General features: G+C 33.6%; 1 protein-coding gene across 7 annotated transcripts in view; it reads left to right on the forward strand.

Annotated features, from left to right (window-relative positions):
• Positions 1-21,941, forward strand: part of STRN3 (striatin 3) — a 106,761-nt gene that overhangs the window by 72,434 nt on the left and 12,386 nt on the right. For 4 of the 7 annotated variants that reach the window (XM_081548042.1, XM_081548045.1, XM_081548044.1 and 1 more), the window contains 7 exons: positions 8,602-8,742; positions 12,942-13,075; positions 14,373-14,548; positions 14,731-14,778; positions 15,084-15,205; positions 18,727-18,894; positions 20,671-20,811. In XM_081548042.1, the coding sequence (XP_081404168.1) occupies positions 8,602-8,742; positions 12,942-13,075; positions 14,373-14,548; positions 14,731-14,778; positions 15,084-15,205; positions 18,727-18,894; positions 20,671-20,811 (930 nt within the window). The remainder of the gene's footprint in view (positions 1-8,601; positions 8,743-12,941; positions 13,076-14,372; positions 14,549-14,730; positions 14,779-15,083; positions 15,206-18,726; positions 18,895-20,670; positions 20,812-21,941) is intronic. The other 3 variants (XM_081548046.1, XM_081548047.1, XM_081548048.1) reach the window with 1 other exon arrangement.

Raw genomic sequence — 21,941 nt, forward strand, 5'->3', positions numbered from 1 at the left:
CCTTGCTATATTTTTCACAATTAATATCTTGACCAATATATTTTGAAAGTATATATTTAGCTACAGCACCTCTCAATGAAGTAATTTATTTCCATTTTGTTAATCAGGCTTAAGAACAGCCCCATGAAAATCATCTTCAGACGTAAAAGTATTAAATGAAGAAACTGAAATTTACTTTCTTTTGAACTGGCTGGCCATTGATTCCTCTAATCTAACTTTTTTGACTATGTCTAGGAGAAAACAGATGACAATGGCAAAAACCATATAGACATTCTTTCGTGTTCCTTTCTCTGGTGACAAAAATATTAGTGTATGAAATGGCAGTTGCAGTGGAAAAGGGTATAAGTTTCCTCCAGTAAAGCAGTTTTTAAATGGTTTAATATATTGTAGAGGAAAATAAGGAGTTTTGGAAATTTTACCTGTTATGCACTTTTCTTTTATAACCGTATGCTAATTTATGTTGTTGCATGTGAATACGAACTGTTCTGTAAGAAATTTCTTACTGTACATTGAATTGCTTAGTGTATTTAAAGATGTTTAATGCTGGGCAGGGACTGTGTTTCAGCTTTAACATCTCTTCCCTATATAATTATTGCATGTTGAGTATAAAAGTACTTTTGCATGATCGAGCATTGTAATGTAGATGCAATGACATTAGAATTTTAGGGTTTAGATTTCATAAACTGACTTATATGCTGAAGATTTCTTTAGAAAATGTTAGGTAGTGTTGCTTTTAATTTCAAATATAGACACCCCATTTTTTTCCTGATAGAATGTTTAGATCTCTATCTGTTGTTGTTGTTTAGTGGCTAAGTCATGTCCAGCTCTTTTGTGACCCCATGGACTGTAGCCCGCCAGGCTCCTCTGTCCACAGGATTTCCTAGGCAAGAGTGCTGAAATGGGTTGCCATTTCCTTTTCCAGGGGATCTTCCTGACTCAGGGATCGAATCTGTGTCTCCTGCATTGGCAGGAGGATTCTTTGCTACTGAACCACCAGGGTTTTTGGTTTTGTTTTGTTTTTTATACAAATTGAAGGTTTCTGGCAACCCTGTTTGTTTGTTTGTTTGTTTTTTAATGAGTGGAGTATTTTTAATTAAGACATGTACGTTTTTTAAAGGCATAATGCTGTTGCATACTTAGTACACTATAGTGTACACATAACTTTTTTTTTTTTAAGTATTTATTTTTGGCTGCACCAGGTCTTACATGTGCGATCTTCATTCTTCCTTGCGGCCTGTGGGATTTTTAGTTCCAGCATACAGGATCTAGTTCCCTGATCAGGGATAAAACCCAGGCCCTCTGCGTTGGGAGCGAAGAGTTTCAGCCACTAGACCACCAGGGATGTCCTAGCACATAACTTTTATATGCACTAGGAAACCAAAAAAATCTGTGTGACTCGTTTTATTGTGATACTTGCTTTATTGCTGCTGCTGCTGCTAAGTCGCTTCAGTTGTGTCCAACTCTGTGCGACCCCATAGACGGCAGCCCAGGTTCCGCCATCCCTGGGATTCTCCAGGCAAGAACACTGGTGTAGGTTGCCATTGCCTTCTCCGTGCTTGATTGCAGTGATCTAGAACTGAACCCTCAACATCTCCAAGGTATGCCCGTCCCTTTTTGAGGTTTAGAAAGAAGATTTAAGTCAACTTCAGGGTTTTTTTTGTTTTAGGTTTTACGTTTTTCTAAAATTGTTTTTTATTGAAAAAAATACCTGTTTAAGAACTGTTAGAAACTGATGAACTGAAACTAAAGTCTAAAATTCCCATACAATTTAAATTAATTTTATTTAGTAGGATCATAGTATACAGTTTTGTTATTTGCTTACTCAGCTAACAGTTCACAGAAAATATCCTTTCATGTCAATAAATATTCTTCCATACAACATTTTCAAATTTCTGTAAACAAAGCTACCCTGTTGTCAAACAGAATATTTCAGAATCTGATATGAAAAATGGGCAAAAGGGAACTACTGTGATTAAATCAGGAGCTGGAGACCTCGGATTAATGCTCTGAGGTTTTAATGTCTCAGTACTGTTTTCTTACCAAAATGTGTACCGTGTTACTCAACCAGTCACCTTTAATTTTTATTTTGTGTCTGTGTTTTAAAATGAGCTTACTTTGTTTAAATAACCATGGAAGTAATATATGCTTAATGTAAGTATTATATAGAGACACAAAGAAAAAAGTAAAAATCACTTGCACTTCGATAAGTCATAAATTATATTTGGCATATATTCTTCCAGCTTTTTCTTAATGTCGTTATACATAAACCTCCTTTAACAATTTCCAACAAGAAGATCATTGTTTTTAACTCATTTTTTCTTAATTTTCATTAGATTAGATGACTAATCTAAATACAGTTTGATTGGTTAGATAGTATTGCATTTTGTGGATTTAACCTAGCCTCCATTAGTTAATCCATTAGATTGTTTCTCATTTTTAGTGTTTTTATGAACATCAGTGCTTTTAAGCTTACCCATGTATGTAGATAAAAAGATGAGGTTTCCACAGTGCCTCAGGAATGAATAATTAGGGAATAATTGTTTCTTTTTACACTTCCTTTGTGAATTAGTTAAAAACTTTTTACTCTTAAATATAGAGTTCACTGTAAAAATGTTGGCTTTGAATCCCTGCCATGGAAATAAATTTTTCTTTAAATTGGTGGGTAGTAAATTTTAGGTCTTAATCCAGGGAGAATACCACATTAATGCTAAGATACAGTTTTTCATGAAAAGATTGAATTCATGAAATTTACTTAGCATTTTTATTATCTGTTTTCATTGGGTTTTCCGATGTTTTCCCAGATGTGGCTTTTTATAAGTTAGACTAATTTATAAACTGTAGCCTTTTCTTTTTCTCCTTTATTCCAAAGTATGAATTAGTCACACCTTTTGGATCATAGCACTCAGTTTCTACAGATTTTTCCAGCTTCTTAGAAGAAAATTATTTGCTTAACTTTAGCATGTGAATTCAGCAGATGTAATCCAATCTAAATGCCTTTTTTTTTTTAATGGGAAAAAGTGGCAAGAATCTCAACTTTTTAACTTTGTAAAGTCTCAACCATGATTTGACTCTTAAATAAGGAAAGGGTTCTGAAATCAGAAGCCAGGAAGGTAATGTTTATCTGTCTTCCAGCTTGTTCACTCCATTTCAGCCTTCTTTTTTCCTACCTTATGCAAAAGGAATGACTTAAAAGTGAACAGCCAAAAAAAAAAAAAAAGTGAACAGCCTTGCCTTGGACTGTAAACACAATTCAGTATTAATTTCTTTCTAAATGACATACGCTTTTTCAATTAGTATTTCTAAAAATGAAGACCATGAAACTAAAGAGACTTGTTACAGCTATTTTGGTCTCAAGCTTCAGAAGAGTTAAGCTTCCTTTTCCTTTTAACATTTTCTTTTGACATAACTTCAAACTTAAGGAAAAGTTATAAGAATTTCATGCACTTTCACACAGTTTCTTTAAATGTTAAAATTTTACTACATTTGCTTTATCCTCTTGTCTCTTTAAATATGTACATTTATTATTTTGAACACTTCAGAAAACTGAGTAACTAGTAGACACGTTTCTCCTTAGGTACTTTAGTGTATGTTACTTTACCACAAATGCATTCTCTTACATGACCACAGTACAATGGTGGAAATCAGGGAATTAGCTGCTACAATACCATTATCGAATCTAAAACTTTGTTTTCTGTCATCTTTAAATATGTTCTAAGCTTTCTGTAATTGGGGAAGAAAGTGAGGGGGTAGTTCTGAGTTAATCTTTTGTTAAAATCTTTGATAGGACTTTTGTAGCTTTCTGTGGTCTCTTTTTTTGTTGTATTTCATGTCAAAGTAAAAACATGTAAATCAATAACAAATCACACTGTGTATAGCAACTGAAATAAGGGTAAAACATCTGAAGTTTGGAACCTTCATTTAGAACATGAAGGAGGAGGTAATAATCTTTTTAAAAAGACTTTGATATTTGTTTCAGTTTTTTCAATGTGGAAAGTTTAAATTATGGATTATAATATGTTTTCCTTTGATAAATGCTCTTATTCTTGCTTTTTGTTACTCCTGTACTATTTTGTATTTATAAAATTGTGGCTTATAAAGAAAGATTAGATTATTTCATATCTTTTCTTCAACAGATTTATATACTTTTCCCATTTCAAAGATAGGGAAAGATCTCCATTTCAAAGGTTCACATTCTGAAATATGTATGTTTACAGATCTGAGTCTTAGTCAATGAATTTGTCTTAATTGTTCTTATTCATCTTAACTTTCTTGCCTTCCATGTGTAGAATAAGATTTGTCATTCCCCTTCTTTACCTTACTCTTGTTACTGAAGAGCTATACATCTCCTGACGTGGTTATCATACATTGGAAAACTTTTTCATTATTTTTTTTAATACAAATTATAAGTATCCCTGGATAATTTTCTAGTTTTCCTTTTTTTTTTTTTTTTTTCGTTTTTTAGTTTCATATTAGTATTTGTCATTTGCTATTCCAGATTCAGTATAACAAACTTTCAAGAGGGAATGAAATTTTTGTAGAGTATGATGTAAGTACAAATATCTTTATATTAGGCATTTTAAAACATTTAAAGAGAAATTATTTTGTATCAGTAACTTTCAATAGGCCTATAAAAGCACCTTGACACATACTATAAAGTGACTGATGGCTAAGCTGCCTCTTTTGTGGAGAGAGTATAAGGAGTCTATAAAACCATTCAGTATCTTGCATCAAATCAAAGACGAACAGTTGTTTCATAGTAAAGGAGTATTACTTTCAGCTAAGAGATGCAGTTGTTTTCTCTTTCTGGCTTCAGTTTCACACTGTTAAAACAGACCATTCATTTCTTCAACTCAGATTTTTCTTTTTCTTTTTTTCATCCCCCAAGAAAATAACTGAAGCATTTTGACAAGGGGCAGAAAGTATCAGTTTGATGCTCTTTTCAGTCAGTACACATTTTTAAACTGCAGAATCACTTTGCAGCTAACCTAGTTTTTTCTTAATACTGTGATGTCATTTTTTTTAAGATGACAGTTGTCATGTAAAAACTTTCTTTCAATTAGGATAATAGAACATATAACAAATCGAGCAAACATATAAGTAAACCCTTTTATTCTAAAATAAACCTTTTCCAGATTGCCTGCTTCACTTCAGAATATAAGGCTGATGAACAAAGGGAGGCATATTTGAGAAGGGAAAATGTTAGATTCAGTTAAAAAAAAATACTGTTTTACTTATAATGGAGTAATGGAAAGATAAATTTCATGTCATGAGTGTGTATGTATGTGAGTGTGAATTTAAAAACACTAACAACAGCAGTTGTCAGTCCATCCATAGTTTTGCTTTTACACGGCATACTGTTTTTCATCTTCCTAGAATCTATTCAGAGGATTATGCATTGGTATAGACTTGATGGCTGTGGTTACGAGGTAGATGGGTTGTTGTATAATTCATAGTGGTAGAAGAACAGTTTTTCTTGCTGCTAAAATTAGGAAGAATATTTCCTCTATAGATTATAGAGGAGTAATTGAGAATCAATTTTTGTCTAATACCTAGTGAGTTTTCTTCAGTTATGCTGTTGAACATTTTAATAACATTATGTATGATCTATTACACTAATACCATTACAGGTTTCTTGTTGCAAATCAGACTTCAAAACTTTTTATTTGAAATTGCATTCGTTAGAATTATTGTATTTAGAATATTAGATTTAGAAAGAGAATAAAGGAGCATTAAATGTGTTGTTAGTTGAAAGATGTTCTACATGACAGGTGCTATGTAAGACTGTTAACTTTTGGTTAAGAAATCTGCTTTCATCTTTTAGCAATTTTTGAGAAACTAGAATTAAAGCAGGGACAATTCCATCTTTTTCCTAAACTTGCTGCTGTGCCACACAGAAACTAATGTTTGGCTATAGTATACAAACCAAAAAAAGTAGTAATAATTATATGATTTGGGAACCTTTGTTTGAATGTTGCAGGAGGGGGGATCCCTTCCCCAGGCCCAAGAGTGGACTCTTGTCTAATCCTTAGGAATGAATTGTCAGAGGAGACACACATGCTCACAGAGCATGAGACTTTATTGGAAGGGGGCCCCTGGCTGGAGCACAGGAAGGTATGGGAACCCAGGAGGACTGCTCTGCCACATGGCTGATAGTCTCGGGTTTTTTAGTGGTGGGATTAGTTTCCGGGTTGTCTCTGGCCAGTCATTCTGACACAAGGTCATTCCTGATGGCCTGAGAATCCCTCAGCCAAGATGGATTCCAGCAAGGAAGATTCTGGAAGGTTGGTAGGACATAAGGACTGGCGTATTATTTTGACCTTTTCCAAGTTCTTCCAGTTGGTGGTGGCTTGTTAGTTCTGTGTTCCTTACCAGGGCCTCCTGTTGTAAAATAACTCATACAAGTGGTTACTGTGGTGCCTGGCCAGGGTGGGCTGTTTCGGTCAATATTTCCTCTAACATGAACATTAACTGTCATGTTGTTTCCTATTTTCCTTTTCTTCCACATTTCCTAGTCCATGTGTTCAGGAAGATGTGACTTGATATAGTATCTGTAATGATAAAACTTATTCTTGTCTTTATTATATTTATCATATGATGAATTTATTTATACGTAGTATCTAATGAAGTAAAAGTTTATGGTTTACATAAGTATAATTAGAGTGAGCAGAGGAAGATCAACAAAAGCCTCATGGAGGAGATGGACGTGGGTGCAGGAAGTATTCTCACCTTTCTGGGGCATAGGTATAAAGACAGATATGATAAAAATACAGTAGAAGAAACCCTGGTGAATATACTATAGGGAAACTGCTCTGACTTGAAAATTAAGGAGGTCTGTATTATGTAGCACTAAAAGATGAGATTGGATAGGATCAGCATGAAGCACATGCAGGGTTAAGTACAGGATTTTAGTTAGCTTTGATTCAAAGAGTGTTGAAGTGCTGCTTGTGGTTTCAGAATAAGGAGTGATAAAATCAATGTTATGATTTTGGAAAATTCATCTAGCCAAAGTATTCAAATGTGATGGAAGGCAAATGGAGTTGGGAGATAGGAAAACCAATTAGGAACCCTCTGCAATAATTTGTAAGAAGGAAAGCATTGAGTAGAATAAAGTCAACAGCAAGAAAGAGATTGATCTGAAGAGCACATAAAAAGAGGGTTTTTTTTTCAAAACAGATCCTCCTTCATCTCCGCTTATAAGCTGAAAAGGAATTCTTAGGATGTGGTTACAGGATTTTAAGAACAGAAATCTAATCGGTGGTGTTGGTACTCATAAGTGGGAAAGTTATAAAGGAGAGCTATTTTGTGAGAAAGAATAACATTTATCTTCTTTCATGTCGACTTTCACTAATGGTTAGACATCCAGTTGGCAGTTTTTCATTTATTAGAGAATTTATTTAGTCACTTTGTCAGGGAGAAAATCCTCAGATAATAACTGAGTTTCTCCATTAAATACTTTAGAAAATTCAGACTACTTGACACATTGTATCCAGAAAGAGTTACTTAAGCATTTCTAAAAAGTTAGGGATTGCTATGAAATAGTTAATAAATGAAAAGAAAAAATAAAGGTAATAAATGTGTAAGATTCCACCTATTTCCATTAAGTCTTACCATTGTACTACCTGGCATTCTGTTAGGGATACATAGATGAATGATAGTTCCTTTGGAATTGCTAATATTCTAATAGCTGTAGTAAAATTTAGTGATTATATAGTCTTAATTAGTCCATCAGTATTAACGTTAGTAAATATAGTCTTAGTGTGTGGCCTTGGATTTGCCTATTTTAATTGTTTTGCTTATATGTTGACTATAAAGCATTTTGTTTTAAAACTATTTTCTTTCAAAATACATAGGAGAAATGATTCTCCTGTCATTTCTGAAGTTCACAGTTAAAGAGATCCCATGATATTAGATGGTCCTGAGCTTTGCATATTTTGGCCTGAATTATCCGTATACCAGTTGAAATTCTCTCCTTAAGCTTATGGTCTGTGATTGACTTTTCATACTATGATGAGAAACTGAGAGCTCATGGGTAAATCAGGTTTTTCAAATTTGGGAAAAGAGAAAAAACATTTGAGGAAAATTGGAGTTGATTTGTTAATGACAGATTTGTGTGACTATAGCAGGAAAATACCCACATAAACACAGGGAAAGTTAATTGTTTGTTGCACCCTCATAAAAATCATTTTTACTTATTTCTTTGTTAACATTTTAAAATAATGGATTAAGTTGGAAAACTTCCTGTTTTATTCTTCACACTGTTAAATGTTTACTTAAACACCAAAATCTTTTGTTTTAATGGTATCTTCTGTGTCTGAGCTTATAGAACTTTGAGTAATAAAAAACTCAATTTTGTGTATGTATCTCCTATTTATATATATGTATCTCCTCAGAAATAGGAACTATCTTAAATATTAAAATTATTTCCATATTTTGGTGGGGGGGTTGATATGGAAAATTGAAGACATATTTGATTAGATGAGGTCTTTAATAACTGGAACTTCTTAAAAATAGCCTGTTTTGGTAATAAGTTGGTTTTTAAGGGTGCTAGCAAGTCAAGCGGTAGCTGTTAAATGAACCTCTACTGCTGACATTAATTTACAGGGGTCAACAGGACAAAACTCTACGACACGATAGCTGATCTGGGAGATGATGAGCTGCCCCTCATCCCTTCAGGAATCATAAATCAGTCTAGGTCAGCCTCTACTAGAATGACTGATCATGAAGGTGCAAGAGCAGAGGAAGGTACAAAATTTAGCTACCATGTTTATTTACATTGCAGATGACATTAATTCCAAATCACATCTCCTTAATACTATAAATTTGCTGCTGTTTTAAAATGCTGAAGATGAGCTTACAGGATCTTCAGAGAAGGTTTTGGGCAAGTTCTTGGTGTAATTTGTGTTAGAAATTTTGAAATTTTTGACTTTTGCTTTCTTATGATTTTTTTGCTTTTGATGTTAGGTGAAATTGTTTCTATTATGTATGATTTCAAAGTACTTTTCTGAACTGTGACTTTAGTTTACAGATCTAGTATTAGGAAATTAGTATTTTAAAAAAGACTGAAAATAGTATATATGGGAAAGAATTATTTAGTTATTTGTCATATTGGTTAAATTTAGCAACTCATAATGCTAAGTTGCTTCAGTCGTGTCCGACTCTGTGCTACCCCATAGACGGCAGCCCACCAGGCTCCTCTATCCCTGGGATTCTCCAGGCAAGAATACTGGAGTGGGTTACCATTTCCTTCTCCAGCAACTCATAATAAGTGTCACTTATTAGGAGACAGCTAAGTGCCAAGCATTGTGCTTGAAACTTTATGTATATATTATTTCTAAAAATGTATATAATGATTGCCTAATTTAATTATTTTATAGAATAAGGCAACATCATTATTCTTCAACCTGGTACCAAGCTTGTACAACTTGGTAATGAATTTTTTAAAATTTGCCTAAATTAGAAATGGGCAGGAATTGAAACTACTGTTTAGGCTCTTTTTCCCATAACTGATTTTAGCTCAAGATAACATAGATATACTTGAGTACTTTTTAAATCTAGGTTGAGAAAGTTATAATTCTAAGTTATGAGAATGAATTTTTACCTAAGGTTTATTGTGACATATAATACATACGTAAAGGATAATCCATTATCTAATAATTTGACATATATATTGAATTTTATTGATAATTCTACTTTGCTTTGTAAGGTAATTTCATGCCCCAGTCAAAAAATTTTGAATATATCTTATTCTCTTCTGAGTTCTCTACTAGCACATATGGAAAGCTAAATAATATTAGATTTTCCTTTAAAGTTGTCTCTGCATGTATTTACCACTCATCATAATCTAAGAATATTTGAGGAAGGGTGAAGAAAAATCGGTAAAATAATAAAACCAAAACAAAACATATGAAAGCATGAAAAGCACTAGGACAAGTAAAATAGTTTGTTGATTTTCCCTAGATCTCTTTACCACTGTTACACTATTTTCCTGTTTTACTTTAGAGAGTATTTTCTAAAATAACACATACCAACTCCATTATTCTTCATCTTATGCATTTAGTAATGGTTCAGCTTTTTTAGCTTTTGATGTACTTTACCAAATACTGCATAGGACATTTTGCTAAAATTTTTGTAGTAACACTGTACATTTAAACTGTAGATTTTACATGTTAAGGCAATACCATAGTAGCAGAAATTAGGGACCCTTTTAAATGTTTCAAACCAATGACCTATAGGAAAAAAAAAAACAGTTAAGACCCACCCGTACTACTCAAAAACCAATGTAGAACTTGTATGTATATGTCTAATTGTGCTTTTTAAAGAAAAAATGTAAGTGATCTGACTCTATGTTAATAGTGGAAGTAGGAAGAGGTGGAAAGATAAGCATGAGCCTTATCACACTATTTAAAGGGTAAATACTATTAGAATTTGCTACTATAAAAGATTAAGTTCAGCTTTGACTTATAACTAAGGAGGGGAGCATTAGTGTTCAAAATCTCTTATTTTCAGGGGCCATCTCCAATTATGCATTCCTATTAAAGGCCGTGTCATACTTCATTTTGTAAAGTAAGAAGGTTTGTTTTCAGGGAGAGAAACTTACACATTACAACCTTTCAGACTATTTTTGGTAAAGACTTCGGTGCATATATACCATGGTGCCACTGGCATGCATGGACTCAGTTACTGAGCTGTGTTCTTTAGATGTTGTAAAAACTGAAGGAGATAGGAAGATCTTGATATGTTAGCTACAGGTTTCCTTTGTCATTATTGTCCATAAAAAGAATAATTAGTTAAAGAAGTACAGAAAGCACCTTGCTGTAAGACCTCATTATGTAGACCCTAAGATTTCCATAAAGGGAAATGCTAATATGATAATAGTCTTAAATTGCTTGATGAAATCTTTTAGGCTCTCTAATAAAAGGTATCATAGTTTCCATCATTAAAAACTTATTTTAATAATTTTATTTCTCTTTGAATTGCTAATAGTTCAGTGCTATGTAATCATGTGCTGTAGGTAATTATGTTAACATTAATAAAATGAATTTATAGAATAAAAATTAATTCCTTCTGCAAAAAAACAAGGACAGTATTTACTGTGTTACTATATGCCACAGTAATGGGTGATTGTGGAAAGTAGAAATATAGCTTAAAAGATTTTATTCACTGAGATGTATATGCAGTATGCCGAGTGAGCAGGATAGTTTGTTATATATAAATGAATATATATCTGTATATATAGATAGAGAAATGTAGTTATGTGATTCATTAGAAATTGGTATAATACTTTTGCTTAATATAATTAATATAAAACTCTAGTAAAACTAGCTAATATTGGTTAGACATTTCCCTTCACATGCTCTTAAATTGGTCAATAACTGATCAGAAATATCTCTGCATAAAGAATATATAATGCAGAATAATTAGTTATTATGTTAAAGTTATTTATTGGGCTTTTATCAAAAGTTCTTTTATTGAGTGTTTGTGAGTGGGAGGAATTTTGTCATTTTATTCTAACTTGTTTTACAAACAAATTATGTGCATAAAAGAAAAACATGTACTGGCTAAAAATGCTTTGAGAAAGTATTACCTTAATGAATTTTGTATAACTGTTCTTAAACATAATTTTAAACTATTGGTTTTATAATTCTCAGTGTCTTCTCATATTACCAATAACTGCATACTAGATACTGGTAGGAAGGATCCGTGCTACAGATTATTTAGATTCAGTAGGTTTAACTTATAAAATTAAATACTACTATCCTGTAATATATTTTCTGTCAGATTTACTCTGTGACAGTTGCTGACACGTAGCTTCATTTTACGGATGTCATTCAGGACCCTATCTGAATCAAATTATGTAGTTTACTTTGATATTGCAAATTACTTTAATAAATAATAAAGATACTGTAAATAAGGATGAATTTTACTTTTACCATGGTACATATCTAAAAGAAGCAGACTTGTATCTTCTCAGAATGTTTTCAGTAGTGTTAGTGATGACTGATATTTCATTACATCTGTTTCCTATAGTGTTTTAAATTTATATCATTTTTCATGAAAAATTTTCATAATTGACAATTAGCTTGAATTTTTATGCTTCCCTTTTAAAATTGCTCATGGATTTTAAGTGTGTTTCGATATGTTTTGTATTACAATGATTTATGTACTTTCCCCCTTGTATCTTAGGATTAAAATTTTGCTTTCAAAGCATGTTTGAGATGATATGGAGAATTGTTGCTTATACTATAACTATAATAACAATACATAGTAGTATTTGATTTTAATGGGTCAAAGTATCAGAAGTTTAAAGTGCTATAGTCAGTATAGATTATTTATGTTAGGAGTATATTCAATAAAAAAGCATAGACAGAGATTGAAAACTGGAAGGGATTCTGAAGATCACAAGGAGTAACCATTTAGGGAAAAGAAGCTGACACTAAAGGTGGAACTGCCCTTCCTAGACCACTGAGAAGTAGGAGCAGTGTAAGGCTTGACTGCACTAAGCTAATGCATAAGAGACTGCAAACTATTAACATGTGAATGCTTGTATTAAATTTTTATCAGGGATGAGAATATCTAGCACTTCCTAACGAATGTGATGGAAAGCGAAAGGACTTAGCAACAACCTATTATGTTTAAAAAATACTGTAATTATAGTTGTACCAAAGGGATGTAAATAGACAAAGCTCCCACCCTGAGATACTATATCAAGTGCTTATTTTATTTGTGGGAAATTATGCTCAGTTCTGAAGTAAATAAAACACTTGTTTATTACTACACAGAAATAGGATTTTTTGAGTAGAAGAAATAAGGAGGGAAGTGGGAAAATAAAAAATTAATTATATTACTGAATATTATAACTGTTAAGTGCTTACATTTCCCCACAATATTGTCTTGTACTGTATGATTTTTCAGCATTTAAGAAGCGGTTTTGTTCTTTATAGCTGAACCAATAACGTTTCCATCTGGAGGAGGCAAGTCATTTATTATGGGTTCTGATGATGTTTTGTTAAGTGTACTGGGCCTTGGAGACCTTGCAGACTTGACGGTAACAAATGATGCAGACTATAGTTATGATGTAAGTGCAGTTTTATTTTTAATTTTTTAATGATTTAATAGAAGGCTCCTTATTTTTTGGAAACACTTATAAAACAGAATTAATGTCAAGGTGCATGGAAAAGATAAAGTGTGACATTGTGTTTATTTGAAGTGATATATATATATTTTCTTACAACTACTTTCTTTGTGGTATTTAAATTTTTCTTGGGTATTGTGGTGTATTAGGAGTTTGGGGTGATTGATTACCTAAAAATATTGGTTGATAAATACCTACCCTTAGTAGTCAACTCTCAATTAACTACTCAAATTAAGCCATACTGTGCTGTTACCAAGAAAAAAAAAAAGGTAACCTGAATCACTTACCTGCTTTCAGGATAATTCTTAAAACACATTTTAGTTTTGAACTTTTTTTTAAAAGGATAATGTTAAAGTTAGTTTGTCATTTCCTAAATACTTAGTCTTTCATTTGAGGGATGGGGCGAGGATAAAGAGGGGATGGAAGAGACAGTGTTAGAGGTGAAACTAGTCTTGGATTAAATTTTTTATAGACAATAAACACTCAATTGAGAGTTAACTATACTTAGATTTTGTATTAGTGAATTTGCAGATTTTCAGCAAATTAATTTTTCCTTTTATAAACATTTTTTTTTCTACATTTTATACTTATGTTAGAATGCTTTTTAGAGACATCAGCCTTGGTGGGCTGGATTATTCTCATTAATACTTTTAAAGTATGTAAGCAAATAAATTCTATAATAACCTTTTGACTGCTTTAGAAGTGGTTTCACAGCCTGTCTTTACAGATGGAGAATGAAGGTAAAAAGATGAACCTCTTACCAATATCAACAAAGTGTCTTTAGTTCAGACTTTTGAAAAGTACTTTAACTTGCTGCCTTGAAAAATGTCACATGCTGATTTTCTAAATGACAACTGTATTGTTAATATTGTACCCTTGGATTTTTGGTAGTAATTTATTTAATTTTTGTTTTCATGTAAAATGTTGCAACATGGTAGTTTGTGTGTTTTGTTTTTTCCCTCATTTTAATGTTTAGTAGGACTTTGGGTTTACCTTGATGATTAGGTAAAACAGATTAAAGGACTCATTTGATTTAAGTATTTGAAAGCTAATGAAATGATTCTTCTTAGTTCTTACTAATGATAAAGATATAAAGGTTTTAAGGTGTGCTAAATTTCCACTGGACATTTTAGCAAACCACTTTTGAATGTATATTTTAAACACACCAAAACAAACAAAAACTCCATATGCCTATCAGTTAACTACTTTTACCACTAAATATCATGCTCTTTCTTTTTAGTTGCCTGCCAATAAAGATGCCTTTCGAAAGACATGGAATCCCAAGTATACACTACGTAGCCATTTTGATGGAGTTCGGGCATTAGCTTTTCATCCTGTAGAACCTGTGCTGGTTACTGCCTCTGAGGACCATACTCTGAAACTTTGGAACTTGCAAAAAACAGTTCCTGCCAAAAAGCAAGTATTTTAATGCTAGCCTATGTTTTTTTCTTCCAAATTTGCTAATTATAAGTAATTATTCTTCTTTATGGTCCGTATCTTTTATGCACTTATTTGATCTTTCCTAATGATTCTTGTATATAACCAGTGATTTACCATTATTTATCTTCTCCCCTCCCCTTTTTTCTCCTCTCTTTTAGGAGTGCCTCTTTAGATGTAGAGCCTATCTACACATTTAGGGCCCACATGTAAGTTTTATTGAATTAGTACTTAATTAACAACCATAACTATTGTTAACTATTATTTATCACTCCTAAAGCCTTGTAATTTTTTAATAATGTTTGTTTTACATTAAGAAAGACATATTAGTTGAATAATACTACATTTGATTAGTAATTGTATTAATGAGAATATAATTAATACTGTTCAAATGTACATGTTAACTTAAACAGTTTTAGATACCACATAAATTTAGAGAGAGGTTGGGAGGGGTGCAAATGTAAGTTTCTTTGTAGGCTTTCTCAGTAATTTTTTCCCTCTTTTCCTGTGATAGTGGTCCTGTTCTGTCACTAGCTATTAGTTCTAATGGAGAGCAGTGTTTTAGTGGTGGTACTGATGCAACTATCCAGTGGTGGAATATGCCTAGTCCTAATGTGGATCCATATGATACATATGGTAAGTAAAAGGCTCAAGATGTATCTTTTTAAGTAAATGGCGCTGACAGAAATAATCACCTCAGATATTAAAGATATGTATTAGTCTTGTCATGAGTGTCTTTCCATTTACTGGTAATTTGCCTTATTAAAGAGAAAAATTAAGAAATATCATGCCATAAATATTTTAGCCTGCAAGTTGGTATTTCCTGTATTGTGTTCAAAAAGTTTTAAAAAACTATATTAATTAAAGCATTAATTTCAGTACTAGAAAAGAGAAATTTAAAGTAAAGAATAATTTTTACAACTTGGCTACTTTATGTAGTTCAAAAATATTTAGTGCAAGACTACAGAAACAAATGGGAATTCTCAGATGATGCAGTGGTAAGGCATCCACCTGCCATTGCAGGAGACTCATGTTCAATCCTTGGGTCGGAAAGATCACCTGGAAGAGGAAATGGCAATCCACTCCAGTATTCTTGCCTGGAAAATTCCATGGACAGAGGAACTTGGCATGCTACAGTCCATGGGGTAGCAAAGAGTTAGACATGACTTCGTGACTGAGCATGCATGTAGAAACAAATAAGGACATAAGGGTATAAATCAGTGAACTTGAGGGACAAAAAATTTCTTAATTTAAAAAAACTGAAACTTTCATTCATGAATGCCAGTTTTAGAATCTAGCCAACAGAAATACCTGTGCATATATAATTATATTATTACATATATTTATTTATTATTACATATATATTATTATGTAATTATAAATATAAGGGCATTGTTTGTAGCTATAAAAAATTTAAATGAATGTTAGTATGAGAATGGTTAAATAAAAAATGGTCTACTTAATGGTTCATTTTAAAAGAATTTAAGAACTCTTTGGTCTTTTATTTAACACACACTGAGTGCCTAAATTTGCCAGATATTAAAGCATACATCAAGAAATGAGAATTAGTCTAATACAAAAAGAAACAGATTTTAAACACATAAGCAAGGGGATGGATAGGTACAAATTGTGATAAATGATATGAAGATACAGTAATGTAAGAGAGTAACAGCTAAAGTTGTCTTTAGATATAGACTAAAATAATCACATTCAAGCCAAAATCTATATAAAAGTTAACTGTTAGTAAACAATTTGAAGCCAGTAAGTGACCTGGAGAGTGGGATTTAAAAAGATAACTCTGGCTTTTGCAAGGAGAATAGATTGAGGATGAGAAGAGTGGAGAAAGGAATACCAAGGTAATGTTGTAAAGTTGTAACATGGTGACCTGATAGATTAGGTGAGAAGATGATGTTGCCAAGAGTAGAGGAGAAATAGAGCAGTTGGAGAGAAGTAGATTTAAGACATAATGGGGAGATAGAGTAGAAAAAACAATCTATTGATAAATTGGATTGAGTGGATAAAGTGATGCATTTGTCATCTTTTTTTTTTTTTAACAGCTTTATTGAGGTATAATTCCCATATGATAAGATTCACCCTTTTGAAGTGTACTGTTCAGTAGTTGTTACCATATTCACAGGGTTATGCAACCATTACCACTAATTCAGAACTTTTTTCCATCACCACTTCTGCATTTTTGACATGAGCAACTGAGTATATGATGGTAGCTTACTGAAGTGGGAATGTGAGAAGATAAAGAATGCTGAGTTTGGTTTTTAAGCATGTTAAGAGGAAGGCAGTATCAAGTAGATACCATCAGTGGTGAGAAGGCAGACTCCTGAGGGACTCTGACTTGTGGGGGTGGGGTGACTAAAGCAAGAGAGTTAACCAAAAAAAAAAAACTAAGAAGGCGTGCCTGTGTGGTAGGAGGACATTCAGGAAAGTGAAATCATGAAGCATACCAAAAGAAGAAGCCATTTTGAGACGAAAGAAGCAGTCTGCACTTTCAAATGTTGCTGAGAGGTCTAATAATATTAAGTATAGGAAGGAAATTGATCACCCAGGTTTTGGCTGGACAGAGGTTGGATGTTGGGGCTGAGACCACAAGGTAAAGGGACCTGTGGATGACTTTCAAAGGTATACTCTATGGATGAAAAGCAAAGTGATGAAGAAAAGAAGGAAGGGAAATTTTATTAAATTTGATAGAACTCATCATTGATGATTTTAGCAAGGGTTGTTTTGTTGTGGTGATAGTATCAGAATGATTTAGAAAGTAAATGGAAGGTAAGAAAGCATATTTACTGAATATGCTTTTCTGCTGTTTGGTTGGAGGTGGATGTAAGTTTTGTTTGTTAGGTTTAGAGATTTTGAAGCGTATCTGTTTGCTGTGGTAATGATCCCAAGGAGGAGGATAATCTGTATAGTAGAAAAACTAAACATGAAAGCAAATTAGTGTGGGAAGTGAAATCCAGAATACCTGGTGGAATTGCCCTTTCAGGAATGGAGGGTAATTCCTTACTTGTAACTGGAAACATGGAGAATACAGATTTAGACACTAGTTGATTTATAGGTTGGGTGACAGAAAGGTAGAGGAAAGGTTCCTCTTTCAATGCTGTATTTCCACAGTGAGTTTATTATGAGAGGTAATCATTCATGAGAAAGGGAGGCTATGTACTGTGAGAAATATCTGTGTAAAGTGGGAATTCAGTAGAGAAACAGAATTGTAGGACAAATGATGTTCAATGTTATTAGCCCCCCATTGTCCATCAAATGATGAATGGATAAATAAAATGTGGTGTATCCATACACTGGAATATTATTTGGTAGTAAAAGGAAATGGAGCACTGATACATGCTACAACACAGGTGAACCTTGAAAACATTATGCTAAGTGAAAGAAGGCAGTCAGAAAAGGCCATTTGTATAAAATGTCTGGAATAGGCAAATTTATAGAAACAAAATATGGAGTGGTTGCCTAGGGCTGCAGAAAGGCAGAGAGGAAAATTGGGGGGAAATAGCTAACAAGTGATGAAGATGCCCTAAAATTGATATGGTGATGACTGTGCAACTTTGTGAATATATTAAAAATCATTGAATTGACACTTTAAACTGGTGAGTTTTATGGCGTGGGAGTTATATCTCACTCAGTAAAGCTGTTTATTTAAAAGTGGATGTTCCTTTTTTAGAAAACTGCAGAAATACAGGGAAGTATTAGAAGGTAGCATATAAATATCCCATAACTCCACAACTGATGTTGAAGCTGAAACTCCAATACTTTGGCCACCTGATGCAAAGAGCTGACTCATGGGAAAAGACCCTGATTCTGGGAAAGATTGAAGGCAGGAGAAGAAGGGGACGACAGAGGATGAGATGGTTGCATGGCATCACCGACTCAATGGACATGGGTTTGGGTAGACTCCAGGAGTTGGTGATGGACAGGGAGGCCTGGCGTGGTGCGATTCATGGGGTCACAAAGAGTCGGACACGACTGAGCAACTGAACTGAACTCCACAACTTAGAGATGGCCACTGTTTACACATTGGTTTATCTTATGGCCTTTATGTGTAGTCTTTGTACTTAATTATGTAGTGATCTTTATATACAAAAGCATTTCTTTTAAACTTTTTTTAGCTAATTTTCGTTTTGTTTCTTTCGTTACAGAGCCAAATGTTCTAGCTGGCACTTTAGTTGCTCATACAGATGCTGTCTGGGGTCTTGCTTATAGTGGCATAAAAAATCAATTACTGTCTTGTTCAGCAGATGGCACTGTTAGATTATGGAGTCCACAAGAAAAATTGCCATGTATTTGCACTTACAATGCAGACAAAGGTAAGCAAATTTTGCCTCTTTGAAAAAAATCTCTTATTTTTTTTTTTTAATTTAGAAGATAAAAAGAACAAAGTAGTTTCTCTTCACTAGTTCCTGACTGCTCAAAAGGGATACTGAAAGAATTTTATAAATCTGTGATAATCTTTTTATTCCGTGTCATATTTTTATAAACAAGAAAGATGCTTTGCAGGGATATCCTGTAGCTCAGTGCCTTTAAAAAAAAAAAAGTTATTTTTGGCTGCACTGAGTCTTCATTGCTGCGTGTGGGCTTTCTCTGAAGTTGCAGCAAGCAGGGGCCACTGTCGTTGCTATGCCAGGGCTTCTCATTGTAGTGGCTTCTCTTGTTTCGGAGCACAGGCTGTAGAGCACATAGGCTTCAATAGTTTTGGTGCTTGGGTTTAACCGCAAGACATGTGGGATCTTCCCAGATCAGGGATCGAACCCATGTCCCCTGCATTAGCAGGAGGATTCTTAACACTGGACCACCAGGGATGCTTTGCAAGTATATCCTGTAGCTCAGTGCTTTTTTGACCTTTTTCAGGACATGTCCTATTTAAAGAATAGAACTATTTGTGTCTAATAATAGAGTAGGCAAATGAGGCTACTCATAGGAACAGCAGAAGGCCCTCCCAACAGCTCCAGGTAGATACAAAGATGGAAAGGCCTACAGTCTCAGGTAAACCTGTAAACCGCATCTGAGCCCACTGGTTGAGAAGTCTAGCTATAATCATTGAAATAGCTTCCTTAACTGGGAGGTGCAGACTGAGTTAGTTACATGCTTGATTTCAATTCTTTTCCTGTCAAAGAAGGATTTAATATACCTCGTGACAATATTTATGTGCATCTGTTTATATTATTTGTATATTGGCATTATTTTCTAAGTTATTTTTAAAAATCATACCTTTTTAAAACATTTTAGATGAACATTTGAACATTTATGCTTAATTTTGTTGAATCTCTAGATACTTCAGTGATTCTACTAATTTTTTAATTTACCTAAGCTTTTGAGGTGAAAATTCATTTAGATAATTTGTTTCTTGCTTACTCCAGAATTCACATAATTGTGCATTGATCTGGACAGTTGAATTTATTAACATGTTAAAGAGAGAAATTGATGCTTGAGCTACTTAAGGGTAGTACTGCATCAGTGAATTCCAGAGTCCAAATCTTCATTTTCACAGATCCAAAAATATTATCTGCATTTGCTACTTGAAGCTAACCAGTGTCAGACAGGTGAACAGTCTCCCAAGGTAGTGGTGTGTGAATGCTATTTTATCATTTTACAGTCAGAAATATAATGGCAGGACTTCCCTGACAGTCCAGTGGTTAGCCTTCCAATGTTGGGGGTGCATATTTGATCCCTAGTCAGGGACCTAAGACCCCACATGGCTTGTGGCAAAAAAAAAAAAAAAAACATAAAAAAAACAGAAGCAATATTGTAACAAATTTAATAAAAGAGTTGTTAAATGATCCTCATGAAAAAAACTTAAATTGCCCGTGGGCCAATAAACTCACCTAGGATCTTTGTCTCTTAGAAGAAAATGCATAGGAGAGCAATAGCTTGTGTTTGTCTATCTTTCTTTAAGGGCTCTCTAGATGTATTTTTCTTGTAATGTTACAAAAACTTATAATAAATGAGAATAAGTTACCTATTATATCTCACTGTCCTAACACAATTGCTTTTTCATTATTAACATTATTTCAAGAATACTCAAATTCCTTTTTCTTACTAGAAAAGCAGAGATTTCTAAATTATTGTGTTTACCTTACTTTCAGAGCATGGAATACCTACATCAGTTGACTTTATAGGCTGTGATCCAGCACATATGGTGACCTCTTTCAACACTGGTAGTACAGTAATTTATGATTTAGAAACATCACAGTCATTGGTGATGCTTTCATCACAGTTGGATTCTGGTAAGTTTTCTGGTAAGGTTGAAACCTTAAAAAGGATTGTTTTACAATAGAGGGTAACCTTTTACTTTTTATATTTGACTATTTGAATTTAGAATGAAAAAAAATAACTTTGAATGTGTACTTATTTACTTTATTTCTGCTGTTTCCTCAAATGATGTTTAAAAACTTGAATAAGTATGTGGGGACAGGTAAGTGAGTAGAGCAAATGTAAAGGTAAAAGAAAACAAGTGAAATAATTTTAGATTTTTAATGGAAACACATGTGGAAGTAGAGAAATATATAATGAACCTTTCTTCCAGCTCCAATAGTTCTGTGTAAATGCCCAAGGTTGTAAGTATAGAATGTGGTATATGTATTTTACAGTTTATTCAAATAGGGATCCAAATAAGGCCCATGCACTGTGATTGGTTGGTAGGTCTCTCACGTCTGTTTTCATCTGTAGATTCCCCCTCTATCTCATATTCCCCTTGCATTTTTTTTTTAACTGAAGAAATTGGGTAGAGTTTCCCATAGTTTGAATTTTACCAGTTGCATCCTTGTGGTATCATTTAATGTGCTCCTCCTGTTCATTTTATTTCCTGTAAATTGTAGATCTAGTTCAGTTCAGTGGTGTCCGACTCTTTGCGACCCCATGAATTGCAGTACGCCAGGCCTCCCTGTCCATCACCAACTCCTGGAGTCTACCCAAACCCATGTCCATCGAGTCGGTGATGCCATCCAACCATTTCATCCTCTGTCGTCCCCTTCTCCTCCTGCCCCCAATCCTTCCCAGCATTAGGGTCTTTTCCAATGAGTCAGCTCTTCGCATGAGGTGGCCAAAGTATTGGGAGTTTTCAGCTTCAGCATCAGTCCTTCCAATGAACACCCAGGACTGATCTCCTTTAGGATGGACTGGTTGGATCTCCTTGCAGTCCAAGGGACTCTCAAGAGTCTTTTCCAACACCACAATTCAAAAGCATCAATTCTTCAGTGCTCAGCTTTCTTCACCATCTAACTCTCACATCCATAGATGTAGATCATAGATCTAGATCACATCCGTAGATCTAGAGGCTTATTCAAATTCAGGGTCAAAATTTTATTTGTCTTCATTTTAAAGTTTTTAAATGTTTTTTGGCAAGACTATTTCGTAA

Source organism: Giraffa tippelskirchi, chromosome 12, assembly GCF_054371585.1.
Source record: "Giraffa tippelskirchi isolate mGirTip1 chromosome 12, T2T-mGirTip1v1.2.pri, whole genome shotgun sequence".
Taxonomy (NCBI): domain Eukaryota; kingdom Metazoa; phylum Chordata; class Mammalia; order Artiodactyla; family Giraffidae; genus Giraffa; species Giraffa tippelskirchi.